This window comes from Salmo trutta, chromosome 19, assembly GCF_901001165.1.
Source record: "Salmo trutta chromosome 19, fSalTru1.1, whole genome shotgun sequence".
In the NCBI taxonomy this organism is placed as follows: Eukaryota; Metazoa; Chordata; class Actinopteri; order Salmoniformes; family Salmonidae; genus Salmo; species Salmo trutta.
Genome location: NC_042975.1, coordinates 44,030,596 through 44,045,455, shown reverse-complemented (window position 1 = coordinate 44,045,455; position 14,860 = coordinate 44,030,596). Strand labels below are relative to the sequence as shown.

Below are 14,860 nucleotides of genomic sequence, written 5' to 3'. Positions count from 1 at the left end.
AAGGTGCTTCTACAAAGTATTTACTCCGTGTGAATTCTTATTTAATTAGATATTTCTGTATTTCATTGTCAATAAATTTGAAAAAAAATCTAAAAACATGTTTTCACTGTCATTATGGGGCATTGTGTGTAGATTGGTGAGAAAAAATATATTTCATCCATTTTGAATGTGGAATAAGTCAAGGGGTGCACCTGAGTTCAATTTTGAGTCTCATAGCAAGGGTCTGAATGGTTATGTAAATAAGGTAATTCCGTTTTATTTTATTTGATAAATTAACCAAAATTTCCCCAAAACTGTTTTTGCTTTGTCATTATGAGGTATTGTGTGCTGATTGATGAGGATTTTTTATTTATTTAATCAATTCTAGAATAAGGCTGTAGCACAACAAAATGTGGAATAAGTCAAGGGGTATGAATACTTTCTGAAGACACATTTGGAAACTGTTCAGACCCCTTGACTTTTTCAACATTTTGTTACTTTACAGCCTTATTCTAAAATTGATTAAATGTAATTTTGTTCTCATCAACCTACACACAATAACCTATAATGACAAAGCAAAAACATGTTTTTAGAAATGTTTGCAAATGTATTGAAAATAAAAAACTGAAATAATTATTCATCCCCTTTACTCAGTACTTTGTTGAAGCACCTTTGGCAGCGATTACAGCCTCGAGTCTTCTTGGGTATGACGCTACAAGCTTGGCACACCTGTATTTGGAGAGTTTCTCCCATTCTTCTCTGCAGATCCTCTCAAGCTCTGTCAGGTTGGACAGGGAGCGTCGCTCACATCTATTTTCAGGTCTCTCCAGAGATGTTTGATTGGGTTCAAGTCCAGGTTCTGGCTAGGCCAATCAAGGACATTCAGAGACTTGTCCCGAAGCCACTCCTGCGTTGTCTTGGCTGTGTGCTTCAGGTTGTTTTCCTGTTGGAAGGTCAACCTTCGCCCCAGTCTGAGGTCCTGAGCGCTCTGGAGCAGGTTTTCATCAAGGATCTCTCTGTACTTTGCTTCGTTCATCTTGCCATCAATCCTGACTAGTCTCCCAGTCCCTTCCTCTTAAAAATATCCCCACAGCATGATGCTGCCACCACCATGCTTCACCGTAGGGAGGGTAACAGGTTTCCTCCAGATGTGACGCTTGGCATTCAGGCCAAGGAGTTCAATCTTGGTGTCAGCAGACCAGAGAATCTTGTTTCTCATGGGCTGAGAGTCCTTTAGTTGCCTTTCGGCAAACTCCAAGCAGGCTGTCATGTGCCTTTTACTGATGAGTGGCTTCCGTTTGGCCACTCTACCATGATTGGTGGAGTGCTGCAGAGATGGTTGTCCTTCTGGAAGGTTCTCCCATCTCCACAGAAAAACTCTGGAGCTCTGTCACAGAGTGACCATCGGGTTTTGGTCACCTCCCTGACCAAGGCCCTTCTCCCCTGATTGCTCAGTTTGGCCGGGCAGCCAGCACTAGGAAGAGTGTTGGTGGTTCCAAACTTCTTCCATTCAAAAATAACGGAGGCCACTGTGTTCTTGGGGACCTTAAATGCTGCAGAAATGTTTTGGTACTCTTCCCCAGATCTGTGCCTCGACACAATCCTGTCTCGGAGCTCTACGGACAATTCCTTCGACCTCATGGCTTTGTTTTTGCTCTGACATGCACTGTCAAGTGGGACCTTATATAGACAGGTGTGTGCCTTTCCAAATCATGTCTAATCAATTGAATTTACCACAGGTGGACTCCAATCAAGTTGTAGAAACATCTCAAGGATGATCAATGGAAACAGGATGCACCTGACCTCAATTTTGAGTCTCATAGTAAAGGGTCTGATTACTTATGTAAATAATTTCCAAAAATGTGTTTTTGCCTGGTCATTATGGGGTATTGTGTATAGATTGATGAGGAAAATGTTTTATTTAATCAATTTTAGAATAAGGCTGTAACATAACAAAATGTAGGAAAGGTGAAGAGGTCTTAATACTTTCCAAATGCACTGTACATATCTCTGGATCTAGGGCTATACCTCAGCCCATCACCATCTACACTACAGTATGGTGAACATTATCTATGTGGATATTAGAGCAGCGGTAACTCACCAGAACTACCAGCAGTACGACCAAGAATATGACCTCCCTGGAGCAGGGCGGAGGGGTGTGTTTCATGATTAACAACTCATGGTGTAATTCTAGGAACATACAGGAACTCAAGTCCTTTTGTTCACCCGACCTAGAATACCTCACAATCAAATGTGATCTCCCAAGATCCCAAGAGAATTTTCCTCCGTCATTGCCACGGCCGTTTACATCACTCCTCAAACCGATACCACGACGGCCCTCAAAGAACTTCACTGGACTTTATGCAAACTGGAAACCGCATATCCTGAGGTTGCATTAACTGTAGCTGGGATTTTAACCAAGCAAATTTGAGGACCAGGTTGCTGAAGTTCTATCAACATATCGACTGTACTACTCGCGCTGCTAAGACTCTCAACCATTGCTATTCAAATTTCCAGAATGATTACAAGGCCCTCCCCTGCCCTCCTTTCGTCAAATCTGACCACGACTCCATCTTGCTCCTTCCCTCCTATAGGCAGAAACTCAAACAGGAAGTACCCGTGCTAAGGACTATTCAATGCTGGTCTGACCATTCGGAATCCACGCTTCAGGATTATTTTGATCACGTGAACTGGGATACGTTCGGGGAGCTTGCGAAAATAATCTAGGTGCATACACGGATACGGTGACTGAGTTTATAAGGAAGTGTATTGGAGATGTAGTACCCACTGTGACTATTAAAACCTACCCTAACCACGGTAGCATTCGCGCGAAACTGAAAGCGCGAACCACCACATTTAACCATGGCAAGGTGACTGGGAATATGGCAGAATATAAACAGTGTAGTTATTTACTCCGCAAGCTAACAAGCTAAACGTCATTATAGAGATAAAATGGAGTCACAATTCAACGGCTCAGACACGAGACGTATGTGGCAGGAACTACAGATAATCACGGACTACAAAGGGAAAACCAGCCACGTCGCAGAGGCCGACATCTTGCTTCCGGACAGGCTAAACACATTCTTTGCACGCTTTGAGGATAACACAGTGCCACCGACGCGGCCCGCTACCAAGGACTGTGGGCTCTCCTTCTCCGTGGCCGACGTGAGTAACACATTTAAATGTGTTAACCCTCGCAAGGCTACCGGTCCAGACGGCATCCCTAGCCGTGTCTTCAGAGCATGCGCAGACCAGCTGGCTGGTGTGTTTACGGGCATATTCAATCTCTCCCTATCCCAGTCTGCTGTCCCCACATGCTTCAAGATGGCCACGATTGTTTCTGTACCCATGAAGGCAAAGGTAACTAAACTTAATGACTATCGCCCCGTAGCACTCACCTCTGTCATCATGAAGTGCTTTGAGAGACTAGTCAAGGATCATATCACCTCTACCTTACCTGCCACCCTAGACCCACTCCAATTTGCTTACCGCCCCAATAGATCCACAGACGATGCAATCACCATCACTCTGCACACTGCCCTATCCCATCTGGACAAGAGGAATACCTGTAAGAATGCTGTTTATTGACTATAGCTCAGCATTCAACACCATAGTACCCTCCAAGCTCATCATTAAGCTTGAGGCCCTGGGTCTGAACCCCGCCCTGTGTAACTGGATCCTGGACTTCCTGACGGGCCGCCCCCAGGTGGTGAAGGTAGGAAACATCACCTCCACTCCGCTGATCCTCAATACTGGGGCCCTACAAGGGTGCGTGCTCAGACCCCTCCTGTAGTCCCTGTTCACTCATGACTGACTGCGTGGCCAAGCACACCTCCATCTCAATCATCACGTTTTAGACCCAAGACACCCCTATACCCGGACTTTGAACTACTCCCCTTTGGGCGCAGGTTTAGGGCACCCCTCAGCAGGAAAAACAGAACTAGACAATCATTTGTGCCAGGTGTGATATCCTTCCTAAATAGCTCGGGCTAATGTTCCTATCAACTCAGTAAGGCCAGCAGGCTAGTCTTTTTTTAATACATTTTTTATGTTTTATTGGTATGTAACTGTTATGAAAGTTGTATTGTCAATTTTGTTTTGTATTTAAACGCCACTTTAAACGTGTACATGACACTGCAACAAAATTTCCCCATGGGGACAATAAAGTCAGTAAGTACAGTAGTAGGCTTGATTACCAATGATGACGAGACAGCCTACAGGGAGGAGGTGAGGGTTCTGGGGGTGTGGTGCCTGGAAAACAACCTCTCACTCAACGTCAACAAAACAAAGGAGATGATCGTGGACTTCAGGAAACAGCAGAGGGTGCACCCCCCTATCTACATCGATGGGACCGCAGCGGAGAAGGTGGAAAGTTTCAAGTTCCTTGGCATACACATCACTGACAAACTGAAATGGCCCAGCCACACAGACAATGTGGTGAAGAAGACGCAACAGAGCTTCTTCAACCTCAGGAGGCTAAAGAAATGTGGCTTTTCACTTAAAACCCTCACAAACTTTTACAGATGCACATTTGAAAGCATCCTGTCAGGCTGTATCACCGCCTGGTACGGCAGCTGCACCGCCCGCAACCGCAAAGCTCTCCAGGGCGGTGCGGTCTGCACAACGCATTACCGGGGGCAAACTACCCGCCCTCCAGGACACCTACAGTACCCGATGTCACAGGAAGGCCAAAAAGATCATCAAGGACAGCAACCACCTGAGCCACTGCCTGTTCACCCCTCTATCATCCAGAAGGTGAGGTCAGTACAGGTGCATCAAACCTGGGACCGAGAGACTGAAAAACAGCTTCTATCTCAAGGCCATCAGACTGTTAAACAGCCATCACTAACACATTAGAGGCTACTGCCTATAGGCATTGTAATGCGTCTGTGTGTAGCTGGTGTAGATGAGTCAGGCGCAGGACAGCAGATATGAGTAATGTACGCAATTTTACTCAACAATAATCACAATACACGTCAATAAATCCAAGGCCACAATAACGGACTGCAATACAATAAACAATCACTCACAAACAAACATGGGGGTACAGAGGGTTAAATAATGAACAAGTAATTGGGGGATTGAAACCAGGTGTGTAAGAGAAGGACAAAACAAATGGAAAATGAAAAGTGGATCGTCGATGGCTAGAAGGCCGGTGACGTCGACCACCGAACGGCGCCTGAACAAGGAGAGGGACCGACTTCGGCGGAAGTCATGACAGGCATAGACTAGAAACCACTGGCCACTTTAAGGAATGGAACACTAGTCACATTAATAATGTTTACATATCTGGCATTAGTCATCTTACTGTATTCTGTGCTATTCTACGGTATCTTAGTCACTTAATAATGTTTACATATCTTGCATTACTCATCTCATATGTATATAATGTATTCTATACTATTCTACGGTATCCTAGTCCGTTCAGCTCTGACATAGCTCGTCCATATATGGATATAGTCTTATATGTACAGTTGAAGTCTGAAGTTTACATAGACTTGGGTTGGAGCCATTAAAACTCGTTTTTCATCCACTCCACAAATTTCTTGTTAACAAACTATAGTTTTGGCAAGTCAGTTTGGACATCTACCTTGTGCATGACACAAGACATTTTTCTAACAATTGTTTACAGACAGATTATTTCACTTATTAATTTACTGAATCACAATTCCAGTGGGTCAGAAGTTTACATACACTAAGTTGACTGTGCCTTTAAACAGCTTGGAAAATTCCAGAAAATGATGTCATGGCTTTTAGAAGCTTCTGATAGGCTAATTGACATCATTTGAGTCAATTGGAGGTGTACCTGTGGATGTATTTCAAGGCCCACCTTCAAACTCAGTGCCTCTTTGCTTGACATCATGGGAAAATCAAAAGAAATCAGCCAAGACCTCAGAAAAAAAATTGTAGACTTCCACAAGTCTGGTTCATCCTTGGGAGCAATTTCCAAATGCCTGAAGGTACCACGATCATCTGTACAAACAATAGTACGCAAGTATAAACACCATGGGATCACACAGCCGTCATACCGCTCAGGAAGGAGACTCGTTCTGTCTCCTAGAGATGAACGTACTTTGGTGCAAAAAGTGCAAATCAATCCCAGAACAACAGCAAAGGACCTTGTGAAGATGCTGGAGGAAACCGGTACAAAAGTATCTGTATCCACAGTAAAACAAGTCCTATATCGACATAACCTGAAAGGCCGCTCAGCAAGGAAGAAGCCACTGCTCCAAAATCGACATAAAAAAAGCCAGACTACGGTTTGCAACTGCACATGGGGACAAAGATCGTACTTTTGGAGAAATGTCCTCTGGTCTGATGAAACAAAAATAGAACTGTTTGGCCATAATGACCATTGTTATGTTTGAAGGAAAAAGAGGGAGGCTTGCAAGTCGAAGAACACCATCCCAACCGTGAAGCACGGGGGTGGCAGCATCATGTTATGGGAGTGCTTTGCTGCAGGAGGGACTGGTGCACTTCACAAAATAGATGACATCATGAGGAAGGAATATTATGTGGATATATATTGAAGCAACATCTCAAGACATCAGTCAGGAAGTTAAAGCTTGGTTGCAAATGGGTCTTCGAAATGGACAATGACCCCAAGCATACTTCCAAAGTTGTGGCAAAATGGCTTAAGGACAACAAAGTCAAGGTATTGGAGTGACCATCACAAAGCCCTGACCTCAATCCCATAGGAAATGTGTGGGCAGAACTGAAAAAACGTGTGCGAGCAAGGAGGCCTTACAAACCTGACTCAGTTACACCAGCTCTGTCAGGAGGAATGGGACAAAATGCACCCAACTTACTGTGGGAAGCTTGTGGAAGGCTACCCAAAACATTTGACCCAAGTTAAACAATTTAAAGGCAATGCTACCAAATACTAATTGAGTGTATGTAAACATCTGACCCACTGGGAATGTGATGAAAGAAATAAAAGCTGAAATAAATCATTCTCTCTACTATGTTTTCTGACATTTCACATTCTTAAAATAAAGTGGTGATCCTAACTGACCTAAGACAGGGAATTTTTACTTGGATTAAATGTCAGGAATAGTGAAAAACTGAGTTTAAATGTCTTTGGCTAAGGTGTATGTAAACTTCTGACTTCAACTGTATATAGTCTTATATGTATATAGTCTTATGTTGTGTAATTTGTTAGATATTACTTGTTAGATATTACCTCACTGTCGGAGTGTATTAGCCATCTGAGCTAAAAAATCAAGGCATATTTTCACTAACACTAATGAAACCGAAATATGTGTGATGGTTAAGTCTCTCGGGTTTGATTGGTTGGATCAGAGAACCCTGCTGAGACTGTCCTCCCATTGGAACGCTGGAAGAAGTGCAACAGCTTTTGCTTACCCTTTGCAGTGCTTTAATGACATATAGTTCCGCATTTTAAGTATAATGGAAAGAGGATACCTAGTCAGTTGTACAACTGAACACATTCAACTGAGCTGTGTCTTCCGCATTTAACCCAACCCCTCAGAATCAGTATAATTTGTAATGATCCTATAAATATAATATATCAATGTGTTACGTGATTCATATGTAATGTAAGGTTTAGTGTATTTATATGTGTTTGTTTCAATTTCATGAAATAACAATAGTTAAATGGGTAAAACAGTTCATAGCGGTTGGAAAGGCAGTGTCAGGTACCTGCCAGGTGGAGAGGCGGAAGCTTTTAGTAAATCCCTTGCAACCAGACAGACGCTCGAGTTAAACCTGGGGTAATATCGAAGATTTTACCCCATTTTATAACTAAACCAAGATAGACCACAGCCTGTCGTTTCCAATGGGAACAAATGAGTTATAGAGGGCAGAACAATCAATGAGTTTGGCAGAGCCAAGCAAGATCCTATTGGCCCGTTCCAGTGACATCCCGTTAGGGAACGACTACTCTGTGAAGTGCGCGTGTGCAATAACTTAATTCGCTTTTGCACTTCTTCCAAACAACGCGATTTTTTAAAACGTTGACAAAGGGGAAAGTCTACAAAACTCAGTGCACTCTGTTAATAACAGAATTCTCGTTTTGGGAACAGAAAATTGAGATCAAATATTTCATCGATGAGAACATTTGCAGAATATCGGCCAAAATCCATCTCCTTCCATATTCTCCCTCTGCCGGCAACTGGGCTTCCTCTACTACCATATTTGGTAGTGAGTGGAAACGCCAAGCGGATGATTCACATGTATACATCCGGTGAATATCTGTCTCATTGTTCTATCTGTGGTAACATTTGTAAGCCAATTTTTGTGACAGCCACACTGAATTTGCGGCAGCCAGCCAGTCTGTCCTCTGCTACCACTCGAACAACGTTAAAGGGGTTCGTCTCAACATAGGCCAATGATTTCCAGCTCAGCATTTCTCAAAGGGACCCGTGCCGTCCAGTGCTTCAGACCGCTACACACCACACTCATTGCCAACATGCCTATCAAGGTAAGAAATGCCGTCAGAAAAATGTTTGATCTAAAAATAACGCCCCTTCATGACCTTGACTGCAAACTCTTTCTTCATTTTTTTTTTTTAAACACGTGATTCTTCTATTTATTCTCTTTGTTGTCGGTGATGCATACAGCCTCCATGCTCAAGCCGCATTATCTAACGTTACACGATGGCGATAGTGCCCTGATGATTGCTGGGTAAAGCATGATCGACTGGTGCATTCAATCAGTGAGCACGGTTACATGCACACGCAAATGAACTATAATCTGACTAAAACGTTTTACATGCTTTGCAAGAATACATTTTTCCTTAATAATCCTGTTTACATGACACATCTGAAATCAGGCTAAAGTTACATGATGGGACTTTTTAATACATGCAGAAAATCGCCAAGCCAAATAAAAGTTACACTACACAGTGACCATGTTATTTTTGCGAAGTCTTTTTGATTTTGAGTTCGGACATATCGTTTTCACATACACACTTTATATAAGATGCATATACTTTCCGAACTCACTTCACTTGAGCATAATACCCACCAGATGCATGCGTTTTGTTTTGCCAGATGTCTAGCCCGCATTTAACCGTGCTTTTCAACTAGCTAGCAAAGCGGAAGAGTGCGGCCCAAATCTATTTCTCTCCAGCAGGAAGCGTTTTTTTTTTATTTGGCCCACCAAACAGTTTTTGTATGGAGGTCAATGAGTGTCAGTTTGGTTTAAAAAAATTAAAAAATAAACATTTATTGCTTATTTGCTACATGAGGTTTATTTGATCAATATACTTTCATAATGCTTAAGTTAAAAGTGTACTTATATAAGTAGGACACGTGACATCTTGGCAACTTTGAGAGAAAAACACTTTATTGGAGTTGCCTCGAGATGGCTATGCATATTCATAATATGAGGCAAGTAGCATAGCATCTCTCCATTGAATACAGGCGGTTGACGTCAACAACCCTTATCGAATATTCCAAAAATGATTACAGTAATGAGATATATCCACCAATCCAAACCAAGGATAGGGGTGACGCTGTACAGTCTGCCATGCCACTTTGTGGACAACTACTCCCATTGTTAAGTGTCTTGTCAATATATCTATAATCTTTGAAGCTAGCAAGTTGGAGTCTGTGTGTACTTCTGTTAGTGCCACGGTAAAGCCAACACATAACTTGTTGAAAATATTGAACACAAGCAGTACACAGAATGAGGCTTCATGCCTTATGTCCACCAGATGCATCGAACTCTGCGTTCCAGTGGAAGTCATTCATTGTCAATGGAGCAGTCCGCAAAGCTGCGTTGTGGGTGCCGCATTAGGCTGGGGTGTGTTCTGTGTACCTCATGCAATAAAGTGGATATATCTCATTACTGTAATCAATCAACTCCAATAAAGTGTTCCAACTTCAATATTTTCAATTTGTGTGTTGCTTTATTGTGCGGGGGTACAACTGGAAGTACAGACCCCAACTAGCTAGCTTTAAGCTAGTTGAAAAGCGAAGCACATGCTCGTCAAGTATGGAAAATGCGGGCTAGACATCTGGCAAAACAAAACGCAAATGCATCTGGTGGGCATGAGGCTTTAAGCCTCATTCACATTACCACTAAGTGTTCCGTTGCGCTGGATGTCATGCATTTCAATGATGACGTCCACAACGGAGTGTAAACACAACGCCCCTTTGCGGTTGAATGCTCCATTGCGAGACGGATGATGTTGCATACTTTGAAATTGTTCAAATTTTGCATCTTCAGTCCAGCCAGAGTCCGTCGAAGAACTGGAAGTTACCAAAGTACAGAAGAAGAGGAAAATATGTGGTTTTCGGTGATGGGTTTTAATGGGATAGCTAGCAACTTGGAAACAATGACCCATTCCTATAAGTGAGTACTATTTTAATAGTAATGTTAAATAATTCACGTTGGCTGTTAAGCTAATTATATAACTGTTGCCTCCCGTTTAAGTTTATTGTGATGGTAATATCGTTTGTTTTTGATCATTATTAGGTGGAGGTCGCTAGCTACAATGGTATCTTCAGCCTAGCTTTTAGCTAGCTAGCTGCTCTGCAGCGCAAGCAAGCTTGATTTGCTATAAAATAAAAAACAGTTGCGGAAAGGTTACTAAACAAAACATGTTTTATTATCACCTGAAACAATATATTTATCATGTCATGAATGAAAAGGTAATTTGGCAATCTCCCAAAATAATGCTTTCTCTGACGAGAGGCAGTTGCAGTGTGTTCGGTGTGGTGCATACGTTGGATTTATCGAACGTATGCGTCAAACTGTATGCGTAGACGGCTTGACAGAAATGGTAGCAGAAGGTGAATGTTGCATACATATCCAGATGATGCTGCGTACTATTTTGCGCAATGGCGTTCGGTGTGTTCGACGTTTAAGACTCTGAAGATGATGTACGGGCGTATTGAAATGTGTCACGATGTAAACAGGGCATCAGCGGGAGGCTTCCGGTGCTGGGACATGCGCACATCAAATCCCCCGCTGGAACGCCGATTAAAGTGTTTTACATGTCCTAATCGTTTGAATGATTGCTCAGAAAACCAATGTTTTTATCGGTGTAGGGAATCAGATCTGATGTATAATGGCATAAATCAGCTTTTCTATCAAACATATGCTTTCTATTTACCACTTTAGACCCCTGTCCTTAGATTTACCCCAACATGCCATTTTTATTTGTGGTAATATAGCTGAGTCAGTGGTAGACATACCAACACTGCGCATGACTGAGCCAGCTGCTGTTAGTGAGTGCCCCGGAGAGCACTCTGCTTTTGGCTCTACACATTCAGCAAAGTCACGATTCTCCAGTAGTAACTTTAAGGCCATTGTGGTGGCAAAATATCCATAACCACTCCCTGCAGGTCCAATACATTATTAAAATGCTGCTATACAGAGTCAAGTTCCAAATTCAATATCTGTGGCTAATAGAATGGGGGTTGCAGAACAGAATATGATTTTCAGCTTTCATGTATAATTTGATTGACCATTAACAGTGTTTGATTGAATGCTTCACACTCACTAGGTTGGAGAAAAACTTCCAGCAGTGGAGGTTCATGAGAATGAGCCAGGCAATAAGGTGTCGATGGACCAACTCTTCAAGGGGAAGAAGGGAGTTCTCTTTGCTGTGCCAGGGGCTTTTACTCCTGGGTGCTCCAAGGTAACCTCCATTCAGATCATCCTCAATTTCAATTAATTTTCCTGGATGTGCATTCCTTTATTTTTTTTGTTTGTTCACCATGTACTTTCTGCATGCATCATCTGAAACCACTGTTTCACCGCAAGTCCTTTCTTGCTCTTATCCCTCAGACTCACCTTCCAGGGTTTGTGGAGCAGGCAGCAGAGCTGAAGAGCAAGGGTGTGCAGGAGGTCGCCTGCATCTCCGTTAACGACGCATTCGTTATGGCTGCCTGGGGGAAGGAGCATGGAGCAGGCGGCAAGGTGCAGAATGCTGTTTGAAATTAACAAGCTGATACTTTGACCTTCAGCCTTAATTGTCTGTTGTTGTAGTCTACATAGTGCATTCTTCAGTCCTGTGCTGAATATCTCCCTGCTGTTATTCTGGTCTCCAGCACTTGACTTGGTACAAGAAATCTTAGTGATCTGGTTACAAGTCTTTGTCCTAAGTAGTCAATCTGCAGTTGCTACATACATTTTTAGACTTTTAATTGAATTATATGTTCCCAGTGATTATTGAAAAATATAATTTACAAATGCCTCGTGAGCTTATTTCTACTGTCCTATACTATCAGAAACCCAAATATAACCTTGTCGTACTCCATTGTCGATAAACAATGTAATTGTAAACAAACACTGTATAGGCTAAAAACTTGGTTAAAACTATCATTTTGAGCTCATAGATGGCCTTGCATTTATAGCTGTCTAGGAATTTGAATGGTTACATTTCCCAAGCCCCATCGCTCAGCAGTTTACCAAAAACAATGGTGGGGTGTACCGCTTTGACGTTTTAACTGCAGATTGCCTCTTTTTAACATTCATTGGAAATAACTTGTTTCCCAAACAGAGACATTATTACAAGACCATAACTGGTTGAATTACATTACCAGTCAAAAGTTTGGACACACCTACTCATTCAAGGGTTTTTATTTTGACTGTTTTCTACATTGTAGAATAATAGAAGACATCACAACTATGAAATCATGTAGTAACCAAAAAGTGTTAAACAAATCAAAATATATGCACGTATGCTGAGCACTTCTTGGCTGCTTTTCCTTCACTATGCAGTCCAAACCATCTCAATTGGGTTGAAGTCGGGTGATTGTGGAGGCCAGGTTATCTGATGCAGCACTCTATCACTCCTTGGTCAAATAGCCCTTACACAGCCTGGAGGTGTGTTTTGGGTCATTGTCCTGTTGAAAACCAAATGATAGTCCCACTAAGCGCAAACCAGATGGGATGGTGTAGCTTAGTCCCCATGTGCTGTGGTAGCCATGCTGGTTAAGTGTGCCTTGAATTCTAAATCAATCATGACAGGGTCACCAGCAAAGCACCCCCACCTCCATGCTTCACGGTGGGAACCACACATGCGGAGATCTGTTCACCTACTCTGCGTCTCACAAAGACACGGCGGTTGGAACCAAAAATCTCAAATTTGGACTCATCACACCAAAGGACAGTTTTCCACGGTCTAATGTCCATTGCTCGTGTTTCTTGGGGCAAGCAAGTCTCTTCTTATTGGTGTACTTTAGTAGTGGTTTCTTTGCAGCAATTCATGATGTTCAGATGTCTGTTACTTGAACTCTGTGAAGCATTTATTTGGGCTGCAATTTCTGAGGCTGGTAACTCTAATGAACTTATCCTCTCCAGCAGAGAACTCTGGGTCTTACTTTCCTGTGGTGGTCCTCGTGAGAGCCAGTTTCATCATAGCGCTAGACGGTTTTTGCCACTGCACTTAAGAAACTTTCAAATTGTCCGGATTGACTGACCTTCGTGTCATAAGGTAATGGACTGTCGTTTCCCTTTGCTTATTTGAGCTGTTGTTGCCATAATATGAACTTGGCCTTTTACCAAATAGGACAATCTTCTGTATACCACACCTACCATGTCACAACTGATTGGCTCAAATGAATTAAATTCCACAAATGAACACCTTTTAATTGAAATGCATTCCAGGTGACTACCTCTTGAAGCTGGTTGAGAGAATGCCAAGCTGTCAAGGCAAATATTTTGATGTCTTCACTATTATTCTACAATGTAGAACATATTCAAGAGTTTCTTCTTTTTTTACTGTGTAGGTGTCCAAACCTTTCACTGGTGCTGTATATTGAGATCTTTCAGTCTAGACATGTCTGATAGCTGTGGCATTGAGTTCCTGTCACTTACAGGACCTGTTCTTGAACATGTTGCATCTCGAGCGTTAGGCCGGGAATCAATCTGACTTTTTAAAGGCATATTATGTTTGCGAAGATTGTATTCAAGGTAAAAGCTGCAGACGTCAGCTCAATTGGAAATGACCTTTTAATTAAATGTCATGAACGCTACGGCTTGGTTTCGGATTGAATCCCGGCCCTAATCTGCCCAAGAGTGGACATAAGACATTGATTATGTATGCAAGCATGAAATGAATATACCGTGTGTAGTTTAATCATACATATAGCCACAGTCTACCCAACTTATACTTGCGTGTGTACTGTCTACGGCCCATCTTTTGCAGGTGCGAATGCTGGCTGATCCTACTGGTGCATTCACTAAGGTCAGATACATCTTCAAAGCCTTGATTTTATTAGTTTACACTCTGTACATTGTGTGAATGTAACCCCCATTTTATTTACAGGCAGTGGACCTGTTGCTAGACAACGATCAGATTGTTGCTGTGCTTGGAAACAAGCGCTCCCAGAGGTGAGGTCTTTTCTCCTATATCAGTGTTAACTTGCTACAGACTGTAGTGTGTCACAGTTAATATTTGTTTAGTCTCAACATTTGGATTTCACACTGCAAAAAGCATAATCAACCCCAATAAAGTGTCACATTCCTTATGTCTCTCAGGTACGCTATGTTGGTGGAAGATGGCGTTGTGAAGAATATCAATGTGGAGCCTGACGGTACTGGTCTGACATGCAGCCTGGCCTCTAACATGCTCTCTGAGCTGGTGTAGGCCTGTTGGGACTAGCTCACTCCAACCAGACAGAAGTCAAACCTTAAGTTACAATGCACTCTCATACTACTTTACCTGACCCTTGTCACATGCCTGTGAAAATAGATGTGGTTTAATGTACAGACATTGTATGGTTCATAAACTGTGATTAAAGCAAAACATGTAGACGGCAATGATGTTCCTTGTTTTTTTTCCCACCTGGTTGGACTTTCTGGATGATGGCAGGACAGTCCCACTAATTGCCAAATTTAACGTATAAAATTAACTCATCATCCTAGCGGTTTAGATACGCTTTAAAAGGCATGGCAGTTCAGG

General features: G+C 42.4%; 1 protein-coding gene across 1 annotated transcript; it reads left to right on the top strand.

Moving 5' to 3' along the window:
- The first annotated feature begins 8,207 nt into the window (after positions 1-8,207).
- On the top strand, positions 8,208-14,718 carry LOC115154678 (peroxiredoxin-5, mitochondrial). Its single transcript, XM_029701153.1, has 6 exons — positions 8,208-8,422; positions 11,456-11,590; positions 11,740-11,871; positions 14,105-14,143; positions 14,225-14,289; positions 14,437-14,718. The coding sequence occupies exons 1-6, from the start codon at positions 8,330-8,332 to the stop codon at positions 14,543-14,545; spliced, it is 573 nt and encodes a 190-aa protein (XP_029557013.1). The 5' UTR covers positions 8,208-8,329; the 3' UTR covers positions 14,546-14,718.
- Positions 14,719-14,860: the final 142 nt, after the last annotated feature.

Excerpts from the sequence above, each read along its gene's own strand:
- LOC115154678 (XM_029701153.1), top strand. The coding sequence starts at position 8,330 with ATGATTTCCAGCTCAGCATTTCTCAAAGGGACCCGTGCCGTCCAGTGC. Across the intron at positions 8,423-11,455 it reads TTGCCAACATGCCTATCAAG|GTTGGAGAAAAACTTCCAGC; the intron begins GTAAGAAATGCC and ends CACACTCACTAG. Across the intron at positions 11,872-14,104 it reads AGCATGGAGCAGGCGGCAAG|GTGCGAATGCTGGCTGATCC; the intron begins GTGCAGAATGCT and ends CATCTTTTGCAG.